The sequence below is a fragment of the Pelodiscus sinensis genome, chromosome 10 (genome assembly GCF_049634645.1).
Source record: "Pelodiscus sinensis isolate JC-2024 chromosome 10, ASM4963464v1, whole genome shotgun sequence".
NCBI classification, from domain to species: Eukaryota; Metazoa; Chordata; order Testudines; family Trionychidae; genus Pelodiscus; species Pelodiscus sinensis.
The window spans coordinates 53,317,286-53,334,737 of record NC_134720.1 but is presented as its reverse complement, the minus strand read 5'-3'; the positions used below and the strand labels follow the sequence as shown (position 1 = coordinate 53,334,737).

The window sequence follows — 17,452 nt, the reverse complement described above, 5'->3', positions numbered from 1 at the left end:
TCTGAGGTGGTGCATCCATATTCACAGAGCTTGCGTCTGAAAATTGGGAGTTATTAAGTAGCATTTACTAATTTTGAAGTAGTTTCCTAGTTTAGACATGGCCTATGAAAGTTAATCATAATGCCAGATTTAAGGAACATATATCTTTTATATGGTGGTCTAGTAAATAGGGGACCTAGATTGGGATTACTCAGTAATTTGGGTTCAGTCCCCGGCTAAACTAAATACTTCCTATGTGACCTTGGGCACGTCATTTAATCTACCCCATTCCTCATCTGTAAAATGGGGCTAGTCCTTCCCTACCACACAAGGTTGTGAGTTTCAAAATCAATTTGAGCCAGGGAGTAGAAGTGGAAAGTTCTGAATTCTGACATTTGCTCACATAACTTTGTGTCTCTGCTTTTGCTGGTCAGTTCTTATCAAACTGAACCGAAATTATGACACTAGCTGGTGTAAAGTACAGGGGAAATTTGCTGTAATGATAACTGCCAAGGACGAACAGGCCTAGACACCACTTACATTCTCTTTGAGCTCTTGAAATAGGGTTTGATTAAGTAGGGCATAACTGGTCCAGAAACAATGGCTGCTGGTCCTTTGTGTACAAGTGAATTTTACCCATTGTAAATATCTATCTTGTATTAACATATTTGTTTTATTTTTTTATCTGGAGGCTTTTTTTTGTATTCTGTGAATGTAACACATACCAGCTGCACACTTTAAAACCAATCTGTATCTTTAGAAATATGTGATAATATAAACAACCATTAATTTAACACTTAATATTTGGAGGTTTATGATTTGTGTGTGTGCGTGATTGAGAAAAAAGTTCTAATGATATGTAAGAGTCAATTTTATTTGCATCAATAAGTTATGTCTAATAAAGCCTGAAATAACCCCTTGTGCTGTGCTGTAAATCTCTCTCCCACAAGCTCTCCATGAGCCACTGTAATTAAAATTCACCCCATGATGGAACAGTGACAACACACTTTGGTACTGAAGCCTCATGCTGGCCAGCAGTAAGTGATAATTCACATGATAAGTGAATTATTTGCTCATGCACAATATGTGCACAAAAGTTGTGCTCACCCACAAGAAAAGAATTTGTCAATAACAAGTACGCGCCTTTAAGACCTACTTCTGCACAATGCTCAGTACCATTTCATTGACAATATTACAGGTTGAACCTCTGTAGCCTTGTACTCTCTGGTCCAGCGACATCCATGTCTGGCATGATTTGAATTAGCCAGAAGTCTACTTGTCATGGGTGTGGCCAAGTGTCTCATGGTCCCATAAAGTTTGTTTCCAGCCACCAGTCCTGGCTCTCAGTGTTCTGTGTTTTTACTTATCTCTGATTTATCCCTGAGGGTACATCTACACTAGCCCCCTAGTCCGAACTAGGGAGGCTAATGAGGGTGACCAAAATTGCTAATGAAGCGTGGGATTTAAATATCCTGCTCTTGATTAGCATATTCCCGGTCGGTCGCCATTTTGGAAACTGACTAGCCGAAGTAACTGCCCGTGTTTACACGCGGCAGAGAAGCAGGATTCCGAGATAATTCGAACTAAGGGGTTTAACTGTTAAACCTCATTCCATGAGGAGGTACATCATTCATTTAGATCAGGTTTGTGGTCCATACCTACAGTACCCAACCTCCGGATCCAGTCCCACTGAAGTAAATGGCAGTTTTGCCATCACCTTGGATGAAAATGGGATCAGGCCTTTCCATATGGTGACAGAGTCAGGTCAGAGGGATACAGAAAGTTGTGGAAGGGAGCTATCATAGACTCATAGAGCTGGAAGAGACCTCAGGAGGTCATCAAGTCCAGGCCCCTGCTCTAGGCAGGACTAATCCCAACTAAATCAACCCGGCCAGGGCTTTGTCAAGCCGAGAATTAAAAACCTCTAGAGATGGAGATTCCACCCCCTCCCTAGGTAACCCATTCCAGTGCTTCACCACCCTCCTAGTGAAATAGTTTTTCCTAATATCCAACCTAGACTTCTCCCACTGTAACTTGAGTCCATTGCTCCTTGTTCTGCCATCCGTCACTACTGAGAACAGTCTCTCTCCATCCTCTTTGGAACCTCCCTTCAGGAAGTTGAAGGCTGCTCTCAAATTCCCCCTCGCTCTTCTCGTCTGCAGACTAAACAAACCCAAATCCCTCAGCCTCACCTCATAGATCATGTGCTCCAGCCCCTGAATCATTTTGGTCACCCTCCGCTGGACCCTTTCCAATGTGCCCACCTCCTTTCTGTAGCGGGGTGCCCAGAACTGGACACAATATTCCAGATGTGGCCTCACCAGAGCCGAATAAATAGTAGCCTCAGACTAAGAAGATCTTTGTTCCCGGGGTAACTGGGAGGGGCTGGTCTAGAACCAGCAGAGTTTATTAGGGCAGTTAAGTGCCTGGGGCAAATTGAGCGGGCTTGCAGAGTCAGGCGAGCCTGGGTTAATTTAACACCTGGGGTCAATTAAAGAAACCAGTTGAGACTGGTTATAAAAGGAGCTTCGCTGCAGTGGGTGGGGTGTTTGAGGAGCTGAGAGGATGGAGGAAAGGGCTGCCGGGAGCAGGAGAAACCAAGCCCCAAGTGGATACTAGGAGAACAAGCCAGAGAGAAGGAAGGTGCCGGGGAAGTAGCCCAAGAGTCATGTACCTGTCTCATAGCAGGTGTTGGAGACTCTCAGAGGCTGCTCCTGTCACAGGGCTCTGGGCCCGGGTTTACCTCCAACACCCACTCCCCAGTCCCACTCAGGGAAAAGACGGTGGAGCTTATTCTCCCCCTAAACTTTAAGCTGGCCAATGATGATAGGAGCTCAACAAACAGCAGGCTAATGCCCTAGGTGTGATGCCTAATACTGAGGACTGCTGTGAGCCTCTGTGAGGCAAGCAAATCCGCCTGCAAGTGCAGGACCCACCGAGTTTAAGTAGGAGCTTTGTCACCATATGAATTTTGGGTGTTCAGGAAATGGAAGATTGATCATCCAATCTAGGCTGGAGAAAAGTTTCATGTTGCATCAGTGTAAATTGGCACAGTCTCTTCCCAGTTCCCATTGGGAAAGAATCCACTTCATGAAGCTATGGTTCCACGGGCAACTTTTTTGGCAGTCTAATAAGCCAGGCCAGTGACTGACTGGTTCAGAGAGAGTCAACAAGTCTCGTAGTCCTTAGCAAGCTGTGCTCAGGTGTACCTTTTGAACAATGCTCTGCCTTTCCCATGCTGCGGCAGTCTTGAGAGAGGACATCAGCCTCTAGGAACCATCAAGCCAGCCTTTTTCAGTGCATTCTCTAAAATGATCTCATTTTTTTCCTAATCCAGAGAATTTATTTCCATGGAGGCAAAATTCATCGCTATACCCAGAGTATCATCATTCTCAATCTTGATATTCACCATGGAAAGATGGATCATGACAAGAATGAAGGTATCATTTACGAGGTTGGAGCTGAGAGTTGAAAAGCTCGAGTCAAAAATACAAATCTTATATAAGTCAATTACACTTGACACCAGACATAGAGCTGTGTCACTTATTAACTCCTTCATCGGGTACTATATGGGTTTATCAGTAACCATGCACCTGCTGGGACCAGAGACAGATGCATTTTTTCACTGGAATGTGAACTCCTTCATTGTTCACCAAGAAAACACACACTAAATCCTTGGTTTTAAACCCTCGTGCCCTCAAGAAGTCACATTTGAGTCTTGAACAGATATTTCAATCAAATCTCAGAGAGCAGCCAGATGCACGTGATCCAGACATGAGCCTTGAGCAGGCTAGGAATCATTTATAGGATGACCTGTGATTCACTTAAGACCTCAAAATGATCTGGACAAACTGGAGAAATAGAGGTAAATAGAATGAAGTTTAATAAGGACAAATGCAAAGTGCTCCACTTAGGAAGGAACAATCAGTTTCACACATACAGAATGGGAAGCATCTAGGAAGGAGTCCTACAGAAAGGGATCCAGCGGCCATAGTGGACCACAAGCTAAATATGAGTCAACTGTGTGACACTGTTGCAAAAAAAGCCAACATGATTCTGGGATGCATTAACAGGTGTGTTGTGAGCAAGACACGAGAAGTCATTCTTCCGCTCCACTCTGCGCTGATTAGGCCTCAGTTGGAGTCTTGTGTCCTGTTCTGAACACCACATTTCAAGAAAGATGTGAAGAAATTGGAGAGGGCCCAAAGAAGAGCAACAAAAATGATTAAAGGTCTACAAAGCACGAGCTATGAGGGAAGGCTGAAAGAATTGGGTTTGCTTAGTTTGGAAAAGAGAAGATTGAGAAGGGACTTGATAGTGGTTTTTAGTATCAAAAAGAGTGTTCAAGGAGGAAGGAGAAAAATTGTTCTCCTTGAGCTCTGATGAGAAGACAAGAAGCAATGGGCTTAAACTGCAGCAGGGGAGGTTGAGGTTGGACATTAGGAAAAACTTCCTGCCTGTCCGGGTGGTCAAACACTGGAATAAATTGCCTGAGGAGGTGGTGGAATCTCCATCTCTGGAGATAGTTAAGACCAGGTTGGAGAGACACCTGTCAAGGATGGTCTAGATGGTGCTTTTTCCTGCCAGGAGGGCAGGGACCTGGATTTGATGACCTCTCAAGGTCCCTTCCAGTTCTAGTGCTCTATGATTCTATTCCCTAAGCTTATCATCTGGCTTGTTCACTCTGCATCAGCATGTGAACCAGAGTATAAAATGAAATCAGCAATGAATTTCCATAGGGTTTAGGCTTCTTGGGAAACCCTTCTCCCAGATAATAAAAGTGCTGTTTGGTCGAGCAACAGAGAGTCTAACAACCGCTACTGCACTTAGCATTTGGTGAAGAACGCACTTCTTGGCAGCATTCACTTGGTAAGTGTGATGTTTTCTGTGGCTATGTCTATCCTGCACCCATCTTCCGCAAAAGCTTAGCACATTTCCTTCACTTGCCGGCAAGAATAGTGTGGGAGACTGTATCAAAAGCTTTGCTAAAGTCAAGGTCTAACACATGGGTTCCCAAACTGGGGGGTGTGCCAAAATTCCAGTGGGGGCGCAAGGTGACCCAGCCCTCCCCCACCACATCAATACCCCCCCCCCCCCCCCCCCCCGTTTCGCTGCTATTTTTGTTTTTCAGCTCCGGTCCTTTTTTTTTGCTCAACAAGTTTTGCTGCTGGGGTGGGGGTGGGGGTGGGGTTGAGGGTTTCTCAAAAAGGGGGCGAGATGCCGAAAAGCTTGGGAACCACTGACAGCACATCCACTGACTCCCCCATGTCCACAGAGCCAGTGACCTCATCATAGAAGCTAATCAGGTTGGTCAGGCAGGACTTGCCCTTGGTGAATCCATGTTGACTATTCCTGATTACATTCCCCTCTTCCAGTTCTGGAACTTAAAGAAAAGGCCTCCATCCACCCTGTTTCCTGAGTGACTTTGGGACCCTCTGGCCCCGCATTTTAAACCACACTGATTTGAAGTGGGCAGGTCGGTGCCCTGACCAAGGTGCTGAAAGCAGAAGCTGGCTGGCTCATGGAACACACCTGCACATTGGAAACCCTAAGGCCTCGCTGCTGCTATGAAGAACTGCAGCATCTGAGGCAGTTTAAGCATCACCCCATGAGCATCACCCCATGTCATCATTTTGCCGTGGCGGGTTAGCATATTGCCGCGACGCAGAGGGGGGTGCAGCACGACAAGCCAATCTGCCCCCGTCAATCTCACGCAAACTAGAGCTGCCCTCTCACATTGTCTATTACCGCATGAGCAGTGGGAGAGACCAGCAACTGGCGGCTGCCAGTGCTTTTACCAACATGCCAGTTGGACCTTCTCAGAGCAACCTGTCTACAGCAGCCCTGCCAGAGCTGCTCTAAGGAAGGCTGCATTATGTCCTTCTATGGAAAGCCATCTGGCCTTGGTACCAACCATATGCCTTAGCCTGGCTTCGCTTCATTCCCACGAGTGTGTCTCAACCCCGCCTTCCCAGGAACAATGGGTCTCTGCTGATAAAGGGCTTATCATTTGTGATGCATCCCATATGTCCAGATGGACAGGTCCTCTCTCAGTCCCAAGGCCTACCAAAGTCAGGAGAGAGACTCCCACGAGCTTCAGAGCTCTTTGGCTCAGACCTGCCTGCCAACAGTAGCCAATACCAGATGTCCCAGAGGGAGTGAACAGAACAGAGAATCATCAAGTGATCCCTTTGCTATCATCCATTTCCAGCCCCTTACAAACGGAGGCTAGGGACATCATTCCTACTCCTTGAGGTTAATAAGTATTGATGGACTTAACTTCCATGAATTTATTAAGTTTCTTTTAGAACCCTGGTCTTCACAACATCCTCTGGCAGGGAGTTCCACAGGTTGGGCATTGTATGACGAAAAACTGGTCTTCACAATATCCTCTGGCAGGGAGTTCCACAGGTTGGGCATTGTGTGACGAAAAACTTCTGTTTGTTTGTTTTAAACCTGCTATTTCCTCAGTAGGTATCAATGTGTTTCACACTCTTTGTTTAAACTTGGGAGGTTGGGAAGTGTTATTATTCCTTTTCTACAGATGGGGAACTGAGGCACAGAGAGTTCCAAAGGTCCCAGACTATCCATGATGTCCCCACCTCTTGAGCCAGTTCCCTAACCATGAACAATCTTTACCCTCTGGGACAGCATATTCCAGTATATCGTGAGGCAGTACCACTGTGAGGCCCCCTCCTATGCTTATGAGGAGGGTGGCAGCAAGGATAGGGTCTACTACAAACCAGGAACCAGACACCTCAGCTTACAATGTTCGGTAAGTGTCATGAGTCTGTGCAGTGCAGCTTTCATTGTCTAGGAATCTTGCAAGAGAGCATCCGTTTTGTTTTGCATGTTACAGAGAGATGCACACTATGCTCTTTCTCGTGGAGGCATGACCTTGCTTCTGTCTTCGTCTGCTATGTCCCCAACTTGACAGTCTGTTTGATCGATGGTACATGGCTGCTCTCGGATTGTGGAAAGCAACAATAAGAAATGGATGGTTCATAAGTATCCTGAAACCAGAGCCCCATGCAGCAGATGAGTAGAAATCAGGGCCTTCTGCACCGAAAACTCAGGTCTCTGAGATTGGAGTGAAGGGGACTCTCCATTGGATGGCCTTGTCAGTTGCAGCAGGGCTTCCAAAGCCTCGTCTTTTGAGACCTCCAGAAAATAGATGGTGAGATAATGAACAGGTGTGGCTCCATCCCCTCGGCAGTACATATCACCCTTTTCCAGGAGCTTTCTGTGCCCCTCAGAGGCATTCTGCCTCTCCTGGCATGGGTACCCTGGCATCCCCAGATCCCAGAGCACTTCAGAAGGAGGGCCCCTGAGAATCAGTGCAATGGTTTACAGGGCTTTGCTGGCATCACTTGAGTGCACTTCAGCAGGTCCAGAGTTTGCAGACTTGCAGCTCCTCCCTTGCTCCAGAGGACAGCTTGCCCACCCCTTTTGCTGGCCACTATTTCCAGGCTTTAAGAATGGCCACACTGGGTCAGACCAAAGGTCCATCCAACCCAGTGTCCTGTCTGCCAACAGTGGCAATGCCTGTTGTCCCAGAGGGAGTGAACACAACAGGGAATCACCAAGTGATCCCTCCCTGTTGCCCATTTCCAGCCTTTGACAAACAGAAGCTAGGGACACCATTTCTATCCATCCTGGCCAATAGCCATTGATGAACCTATCCTCCATTAATTTATCCAGTTCTTTTTGAACCCTGTTAAAGTCCTGGTCTTCACAACATCCTCTGGCAAGGAGTTCCACAGGTTGACTGTGTGCTACATGAAGAAAAACGTAATTTCCTTTTCTGGCCTTCATATTTATACCTGCCTCTGGAAATTTCCACTACATGCATCTGACAAAGTGGGTCTTTGCCCATGAAAGCTTATGCTCCTACACTTCAATTAGTCTATAAGGTGCCACAGGACTCCTCGCCGCTTTTGTAACTTCCTTTTGTTTGTTTTAAACCTGCTACCTATTCATTTCATGACCCATATTTCTTATGGGAACAAGTAAATAACTTTTATTTATTCATTTTCTCCCCACCTATCATGATTTTATAGACCTCTATCATACCCCTCACGTCTCCTTTTTTCTAAGCTGAAAAGTCCCAGTCTTTTCAATCTCTCATGTGGCAGCTGTTCCAAACCCCTCTTCATTTTTGTTGCCCTTTTCTGAACCATTTCCATTGCCAATAGATCTTTTCTGAGATGAGGCGACCACATCTGAACACACTATTCAAGCTGTGGGTGTACCGTAGTTTTATACAGAGGCAATAAGATATTCTCTGTCTTATTCTCTATCCCTTTTTAAATGATTCCCAACATTCTGTTTGTTTCTTTGACTGCCGCTGAACAACAGTGGCTTTTTCCAGAGAACTATCCACAGTGACTCCGAGATCGCCAATAGGGGCCGGTCTAGCATGTTGCTCTCCTTATTTTCAGGACAAATGATCTTGGGAGAGTTACCCAGAGAGCTCATGTGCTGGCTTAACTTTTAGGTGCCTGCCATTGGATGGCGATGTCTAGTGACCTTTAAACGCAAAGCTCCACTGCAAGGAAATACAAATGCAGACTGGTTCTATTAATAGCAAGGAGTAAACCCCCCTCCTTTGCATTGATTGATCTGTTCCTTGTAATTAACGTCAGCCTGCACAGCCTCACCTGGTGCTGCCCACAGCTGATGTTAATCTTGCTTTTGCCAGGATTGATTGCTCCTTCCCTCTATCCTGCCATTCATTTTCCACTTGGCCCATGTGCTGGGACTCACTGAGTGGGTGATTGCAAGCCCCAGTGCTTACAAACAAGCCCAAGAAGCATTAAGTTTCAATCCTCTCCACCTCCCGCATGGCCTCCCCTGGCTAAAGGAAAAGAAACGCTTAAGAATCCAAATAAATGACCCTTCCAAAATTTCTTACCAACTTTAAAATGCAATCACTAGTGAAAAGAAAAGAAAAGAAAAGAAAAGAAAAGAAAAGAAAAGAAAAGAAAAGAAAAGAGGTGCTTCTCTATAGAATCAGCCCTAGAAGATGATTTTAATTGAGGGCCATTTTTTTTAAACTTGTTGTCAGGGTCACACTGAGCCAGGATTTCCAACATAGCTGCAACATAGCTCCAACGTGGCACACACAAAATATATCGCCTGTGCGTCAGCAGGCAAGCGGGTGCCCAGCCTGTGTAACGATGTGTGCAACTGCGTGACTGCGCACGCCAGCCTCCATCTGTGCACACGGTGCTCTATGGGCAGACACGTGTTTTGCACCGGGACGAGCATTTGTACGTGCAGCAGTAATTAGCAACAATACTTCGTTTCTACCTGAAAATCGCAACGCGCGTTTGAAAAGCAGAGACCTTGTTCCCCGTTTTGCAGGCTGTGGAAATGATCCACGACATTGGGTGGTTGCATGGAAGAAGGAGCAATCTAGGGCAGTTCCTCATGCACATGTCAGAAATGCCTACTCCTAATCTCAAAAGTGACACCAGCCTGTGGGGATCCAACACACGTTCTGTAAATTCATTTGCAATTGCTTTTTACATTTATCATGGGATTCTGGCAGCTCAGGCCGCCCTGGACGGCGCTGAAATGACATCAGACATGGTTTACCAGGATATTTTTGTCATCCAGAATCTGAAAGAGCGTGAACAGATGACTCAAGGCATTTAAAAAATCATACACACAAATGCAAATAAATTCAAACACTTGAAAGCCAAACACCTGGGCTATGTCTACACTGGCGCGATCTTGCGCCGGAGCTATGCAAATGAGGCTAAGTATGGAATATCGCTGAGCCTCATTTGCATATCTAATGAGCCGCCATTTTGCGGAAGAGGCTCTTGAGCAAGAAGGAGCTGTCTACACTGCCCCTTCGTGCACAAGAAAAACCCTCGTGCGCAATGCCGTTACGCTGATTATTTTCAGGAAGAAGGGCATTGCGCAAGAGAGTTTTTCTTGCGCAAGAAGGGGCAGTGTAGACTCTCCTTCTTGCGCAAGAGCCTCTTCTGCAAAATGGCGGCTCATTCGATATGCAAATGAGGCTCAGCGATATTCCACGCTTAGCCTCATTTGCATAGCTCTGGCGCAAGATCGCGCCAGTGTAGACATAGCCCTGCTGGGTGTGATGTACTGTCCCATCTAATGGCCCAGAGACCCCTTTCAGAGAGAAAAAAGAGCCAGCAAGTTTTTAGCTCATGCAATAGAGCAGGGGTGGACCCACAGAAACATCAGCCAGAGGCCGCACAAAAGTGAGAAGCAAAACCTCCACAAAACCAAAAAACCGCACCACATTGAGGTGGCTCCCAACTGAGAAGCAGAAGGACCCTCCCCACCTTCTCCTTGCACACCCAGGGGGCTCAGCCTAGTAGCTTTTGTGGGGAAAAGCCTCCAGGCAGCACTTTACTGCACCATCCGCAGGGAGGGGCAGCACGGGGAGCTACTTCCTCCCCCTCCAGGCAGAGCCTGTGGGTTGAGTCGGGCTCTGGCTTCCTGACTCCTATCTGAGCGGCTCCTCCTTCCACAGCAGGGAGCTGGCACTAGAGCTCCAGCCTCACGGGGGAGGGTTGGGGCTGGAGTGCTAGTGGTGGCCTCCCCAATGTTTGGGGGGAACCCCAAGGCTGGATCCTGGTAAACTGGGGGCCAAATCCAGCCCCCCAGGCCTTAGATTCCCCACCCATGCAGTAGAGGTTCATGCACTAAGCTCCAGAGGTCCCAGGTTTGGTTCCCATGGCAGATGACTGGCGTTTGTTAGCACTTACCATACATAGCCTCTGGGTTCTGATGTGCTTTTTGTAAATGGCTGTAAAATCCCTCCTCTCACACGCCCGTCGTATATCTTCGCCCAGGCGTTCTGCTCTCCTTCCATGTCTCACTCACCCGTTGCGAGCACCGCGGGGCTAAAGAGAAGAAAAACACGAGTTGAAATCTTTTGGGCAAGTGGGCCCGCTTTTATTAACCCCGGATGTCTTTTACACGGCTGCTTTGGGAATGGAGAGGCAGCAGCCGCCCAGAACTCTTAGCGTCCTGCCCCTTTTGGGACGCTCACATCACATGCCTGCAAACATTTCCCCGTCCGGTGGCGCCTGACACAGACACCACACGGGGGAACGCTACTGCACAAGGCTAGCCCAGTCTCTGGTAGAGACACAACCCCCTTCTCCAGTGACTTTGGGCGGAGGGCCAGTTTTTGGGAAAGGGGGATTGCCCAAGTTATGGAGTTCGTAGCACCAGCCCCCTTATTCTTCCTGGTTCAAGGGGTCTCTGCCAGGATCTGCTGCCCAACACTGCGAGACACTGACGCAGTAGCTGCGCCACAATTGTTTGCAAGTAGCGATGCCTCAGCAATGGATCCAAGGGTCACACTTGCTTGTGTGAGGGCCACCATCTTGGCCAGCCCCAGAGATGGCACTGGGACCGGTAGAGCTGAAAGCTGCAGCTTGCAATAAGGAGTCAGGCTCCTCTTCCCCCCTGGTTTTGCCACAGACACACATCTCAGGGGGTTACACCTTTGTCCCATGGAAAACCAGGCAACTGCTGCCAAGCGGGGCTTCCAAGTGGCTTGGACTGCCCTGCAGCCCTTTGTACGATAAACAACCGCCTGCAGACAGAATCGGGAGCTGATACCAACACTAGAACAAATTGCCCAGGGAGGTTGTGGAATCTCCATCTCTGGAGATATTGAAGAGCAGGTTGGACAGACACCTGTTAGGGATGGTCTGGATGGTGCTTGGTCCTGCCGTGGGGGCAGGGGACTGGACTCGATAACCTTGCGAGGTCCCTTCCTGTTCTAGTGTCCTGTGATTCTACGATACATCGTGGCTGCAGTAACCCAGGAGAACAGGGAGGGAGGGAGGATGGAGGACAAGAGTGGGAAAAGGCCAACGCTGACTCTACAAATGTTGTTTGCAAAATGCTTGCATCAGGTCTGGTCTCCCTTGTGAAGACGAAGGGAGCTGAGGGAGCCCATCCTGCCAGAGAAGGGCTCAGCACTCCGCTTAGGACTGAGCCAACAGAATCAGACCAAAGCCCTTGGGAGCAGGGGGCAGTCCGAAGGAGGCACCACCAGCCTGGCTTTGCTGTTTGCAAAGGGGTGGTGCGGAGAGTGCTGGTGTTCCGGGCAGCAATACATACTTACCTCTAATGGTCTGTCTCTCCCCGCTGCCCTGGACCCTGTCGGAAGGGGCTGCTCCTTTCAGCCTGGCCGCACGCCGCGCTTTGTGGCACGCTGTGCTGTTCTGCTCCACCGGCTGTGGTGTGCTTGCCAGCTCTAGTCGAGCAATCACGGGAGGTCACACACGGTGTCAGAACACGAATAAATAAATAAGCGCCCCTGGCAGGGTGCACAGAAGCAGGCATTGTGTTCATGGCGGTGCACGCAGACCAACTGATGGCAGGGTGAATGAAATCCGTGGCTGGCACGCTCTGCAGCCGGGCGGAGGCAACAATGGACAAAGCAAATGGACTGGCCATTAGCCCACGGGATCGGCAAACGCAGCAGGGAGCCCGTTGCCTTGCCCTGCAGGCGTCTCTGTGGGCAAGGGAATGACAGTGCCTGCTTGCGGCCTTTTCTCATAGGGACACCAGGAAAGGAACAACAGAGGCACCACATCCCAGTCGGTGGCGGTGGCGATGGAAGGACAATGAGCGGGGAGTTTCCTAACGATCCCCTTTCACTCTGCCGGTGGCTCGGCCTCTCTTCTGATCCACCTCCACTCCACTCCCCCGCGCTGAAGCCAGATCATCTCCTGAGCAACAGCGTCCTCTAAACCCCTGGTAGGCTCTCTCACCGCTCAACCCACAGCCGTCGTTACGCAGCTTTCCTCATCCCCACAGTGCTGAGCTAAGGAAAACAGCTCTTGGCCCACTTCGCACCCCTTGCTGTCTAGTGTCCCCCGGCTCTCTTTCCATCCTAAGATCCTGCACAAGCTAACCCTCTCTCCACCCATCCATAGTCCTCAGCCGAGGTTTCTTAGGTGTTGTTTGGCTCTGGGCTTCCCTGCAGTAAAGATGACCATCTCCAGGTGTTTCCTGGCTTGCTCTTCACATCTGACAATGGTAGGACTAGCTGGAAAATGGCTTCCTTTGCAGTGGGAAAATGTTGGCCTTTTGTTGACAAACCACATTCCTTTCCATGCTGGACAACTGCAAACTAAACATTTTCACCGGAAAGCTGCTGAAAACAAACACACAAAAATTGTTTTTCCATCTTCTGGTGAGAATAAAAATTTTAAAAAAGATCAAGGAGACCAGATACTTTTCACAAATGTTCATTTAATTAAAAGTACAATTTTCTGCCACAAATAGTTTAAGTCTCGGCTTGACAAAGCCCTGGCTGGTTTGATTTGGTTGGGATTGGTCCTGCCTAGAGCAGGGGGCTGGACTTGATGGCCTCCTGAGGTCTCTTCCAGCTCTATGGTTCTATGACTCTAGTTCCCACATCACACTGGTGACCAACACTCCTATGGGTTCACAGAGCAGTTTTCGATATTGTTGATCCCTCACATTCTGAGGACCCCGGGCAGAAGTTAGTCTCCTCCTGGTCTGAGCCTTCCTTACTAATCCCTCTTTTATGTTCACTGAAGGCTTCCAATATTTTCCTTTAATCTTTTTTGATATGCAATGCTTTGGTCCTTTTTTTAGCCATGTCTTCCTTTTGTTTTCCAACCATCTTGCGTCTCTGAGACATCTCAGCATTGGACATTTATCCATATAGAATGTGATCACTCCACATCTCCCTAACCCTCTCTCTGGTTCCTCAATGTACTACTTACTTATCTCTGAAAACACCTCCTCCGTGTGCAGCTCTGGAAAAAAGCAATGGGTACGTTGGGAATCATTAGCAAAGGGATATCTAATAAGGCAGATAATATCATATTGCCTTTATATAAATCCACGGTATGCCCACATCTTGAATACTGGGTACAGATGTGGTCACCTCATCTTAAAAAAATATCGTGGCCTTGGAAAAGGTTGAGAAAAGTACAACAGAAATGATTAGGAGAATGGAACAGCTTCCATATGAGGAGAGTTTAATAAGACTGGGACTTTTTCAGTCTGCAAAAGAAACGATGAAGGCAGGATATGATAGAGGTGTATAGAATCAAGACTAGTGTGGAGAAAGTAAATAAGGAAGTGTTATTTACTCCTCAAACCAGAAAGAACTAGAGGGCCCCAAATGAAATGAATAGGCAGCAGGTTTAAAACACACAAAAGGAAGTACTTCTTCCCACAACACGTAGACCTTTGGAACTCTGTCAGAGGATGTTGTGGAGGCCAAGACTATAACAGGGTTTAAAAGAGAACTGGATAAGTCCATAGAGGGATGGGTCCATCAGTGACTATGAGCCTAGTGGGACAGAAATGGTGTCCCTAGCCTCTGCTTGCTAGAAGCCGGGAATGGGCAAGAAAGGATGGATCACTCGGTGATGCCCTGTTATCGCTGGGGCACGTGGCATTGGCCAATGTTGGAAGACAAGCTACTGGGCCAGATGGATCTTTGCTCTGACTCAGTGTGGCTGTTCTTATATTCTGCCATAACTCATCCATTTCTAGTCTATGCCAAATTTCTTGCTACAGGTCGGACCTCCCTGGTCTGGCACCCTTGGGACCTGACCTGTCCTGATGGAGGTAGTTTGCCAGAGTAGGGGCGGTCAATTCTAGCCTCCCTGCTGATGAACTCAGGGCTCTCCTAGAGTAGTCAGCAGACCCTGCTGGGCTCCCCTCTTAGCCCCCCGGCTCTGCAAGTGGGTTCAAGGTCACCAGGTTCCCTGCCCCCGGGGTGCCACCAAGCTCCACAACCAGCCCCGGCACTGCCGCAGACACCACCGAGTTCCACTGTCCCACCACTGGCCTCCAAAGCCAGACCTGGCTCCACCCTCCGTGGGGTCTGCTGGGCTCTGGACTTCCTGGCCAGCTGTGACCACTGGGCTTCATCCCGCTAACCTCCTGGTTCTCTGGTCCGGGGGCAATCTGAGCCATGGAAGTGACTGGGCCAGGGAGTTCCAGACCAGAGAGGTTCAACCTGTATCAAATGCACCATCATGTAAAGCCCAATTTCTTGGAAAATCCTCCCTCTCTCCTGTATGCAGCCCTACATCGTCCTGCTTAACGCTACCTAGATCCAGCAATCAACTCAGGAATTCCTTCCCCAACCCTTTCAAAACACGCCATCAAGTGCCATTCATTTCTCGTGGTTTCTGCATTAACCGTGGCTGCGTGTTCCTTCCCTTTCAAAAGGACGATTTGATCCCTACCGTTGTTTAAAATATAACTGCGTGCGCCAAGCCAGTCACAAGCTGGCGAGCTGGGGGTTCGCTCCCGCAAAATAAACACACGGAGATCAAAAACCCTCCTGAATTCCTCTTCTCTCAGATGTTCAAATGGGGATTCTTTCACGTTTAATGTTTAATACGACTGGATAGAATTGGTTATCTCCTCCTGCCGTGCGTTAACACAGATGATAGAAGCTAACTGCTCAGATGTGTCCTAATTGGTTCCGTGATAATAAGTGTTCCCAGCCAGCATTGCTGGAAAGAAGCCACCCTTGGAGAACTGAAGAGGGCCATTAGCTAAACATTAAGTGAAAGTCTGAAAGGAGTCATTAGCCGAGTGTTGTTCTCTTACCAAAATTGTAACCCCTTGGTTGACTGGCATCCCAGTCTTGGGGTCTGATCCTTGTATGTCTGTGGGCATATGAGAAAAGCGGCAGATAGAATGGGATAGAAAAAAAAGTCTCCATAGCACATAGTGGCCTTCACAGCCTTTTTACTGTCCCATTATAAATCATGGTATTATAGACATGTAGGGCTAGACGGCCTCACAAGGAAATCTAGTTCCGTCCCCTGCCCTGCCCTGCAGCAGGACCAAGGGGGTCTACACCAGTGGCTTTCAAACAACAGGTCGTGCCCCAGCACTGGGCAGTGGGGTGTCGGGCACTGGGTCTCGTGGCTGCAGGGGGATTGGGTGAGCAGTGGGGGGGGCTAAGGCAGCTCCCTGCCTGTCCTGGCACCGCAGACTGTGCTGTACCCCAGAAATGGCCGGCAGCAGGCTGGCTCCTAGATGTGTTTGTGGGGGAAGGGGAGCGCACAGGGCCCTGCCTCCTGCCCCGAGCACTAGCTCTGCACTCCCATTGGCTGGGAACCTGCTGTCGGCTGCTTCTGGGCACCTTAGCCCCCCCGCTGCACTACGGACTGGGAGCCACTCGAGGTAAGCCCCTTCTGCCCCAGCCTTGACACCCCCCAAAAGCTGGAGCCCCTCCTATACCCCAAAGCTCTCATCCTCAGGCCCACCCCAAAGCCCACACTCCAGTCACATTATGTTGGGTCGCGGCACCAACAATTTTCTTCAACTGGGTCATGAGAAAAAAAAAGTTTGAAAACTGCTGGTTAAAACCATCCCTGACAGGTGCTTGTCTAACCTGTTCTTAAAACCCTCCAGGGATAAGGATTCCACAGTTTCCCTCAGGAACCTGCTCCAGAGTTTACCTACCTTTGAAGTTAGAAAGTTTCCCCTAACATCTAACCTACATCTCTCTAGCTAGAGATTAAATTCATTACTTCTTGTCCAACTTTCAGTGGACATGGAGAACAATTAATCCCAGTTCTCTTTAGAACAGCCCTTCTGAAGACTGTTAGCAGATCCTGCCCTCTCTCAATCTTCCCGTCTCCAGACTAAACACTCCAGACTTTTTAACCTTTTCTCGTAGGTCAGGTTTTCTAAAGTTGTGATTATTTGTGTTGTCCTGTTCTGGACTCTCTCCAATTTGTCCCGTCAAAGGGTAGTGCCCAGAACTGCACAATACCCTCCAACTGAGGTCTCCCCAAAGATGAATACACAGAACCACTTCCCATGTCTTACATGTGACACTCGTCTCATGCACCCCAGAATAATATGAACCCTTTTTAGAACTTCATCACGTTGTTGGCTCCTACTCGATTTGTGACCCACTATACCGCCTACATCATTTCCCACAGGACGACTGCCTCGCTAGCGATTCCGTAGTTTGGATTGGTACATTTGATTTTTCCTCCTTACAGGTAGCACTTTGCACTTGTATTTAATGAATTTGTTGAACAGAGGCCAATTTTCCTAGTTGCCCAGGTCATTGTGAATGCTAATCCTGCCCTTCAAAATGCTTGCAACCCCTCCGCATTTCAGCAAACGGTGGACATTGGTTCTATTGAAAGTTGGGCAACTACCTGTACTCAACCTCTGATGGTGGGAGAGGGGTAATGTGTTCTCGCAGGAGACACCCTTCTGAGAATGTCCTGTTCCTTTCCCCAAAGAGGCGAGATCCGCCTGCCTAGAAGTGGCACAGTGAAACTTATTACCCAGGGTGGGACACAGAGAAGGGGTCTGTCTGTCAAAGAGCCAGTTGTGGAGCTTTGTGGTCCTGTTGACGACACGCCATTGAAGGATGCGGACTAATTATTTATGGGTGTTCAGCAGTTTCTTTGTAACCATCACAATGAGCAACCTTGCTCAT

The 17,452-nt window shown here is 48.4% G+C and overlaps 1 protein-coding gene across 1 annotated transcript in view; it reads right to left on the bottom strand.

Annotated features, from left to right (window-relative positions):
* Positions 1-17,452, bottom strand: part of OSTN (osteocrin) — a 221,324-nt gene that overhangs the window by 164,266 nt on the left and 39,606 nt on the right. Inside the window, exon 2 of the mRNA XM_075938270.1 lies at positions 10,728-10,865. Coding sequence (XP_075794385.1) covers positions 10,728-10,730 — 3 coding nt within the window. The 5' untranslated portion in view covers positions 10,731-10,865. The remainder of the gene's footprint in view (positions 1-10,727; positions 10,866-17,452) is intronic.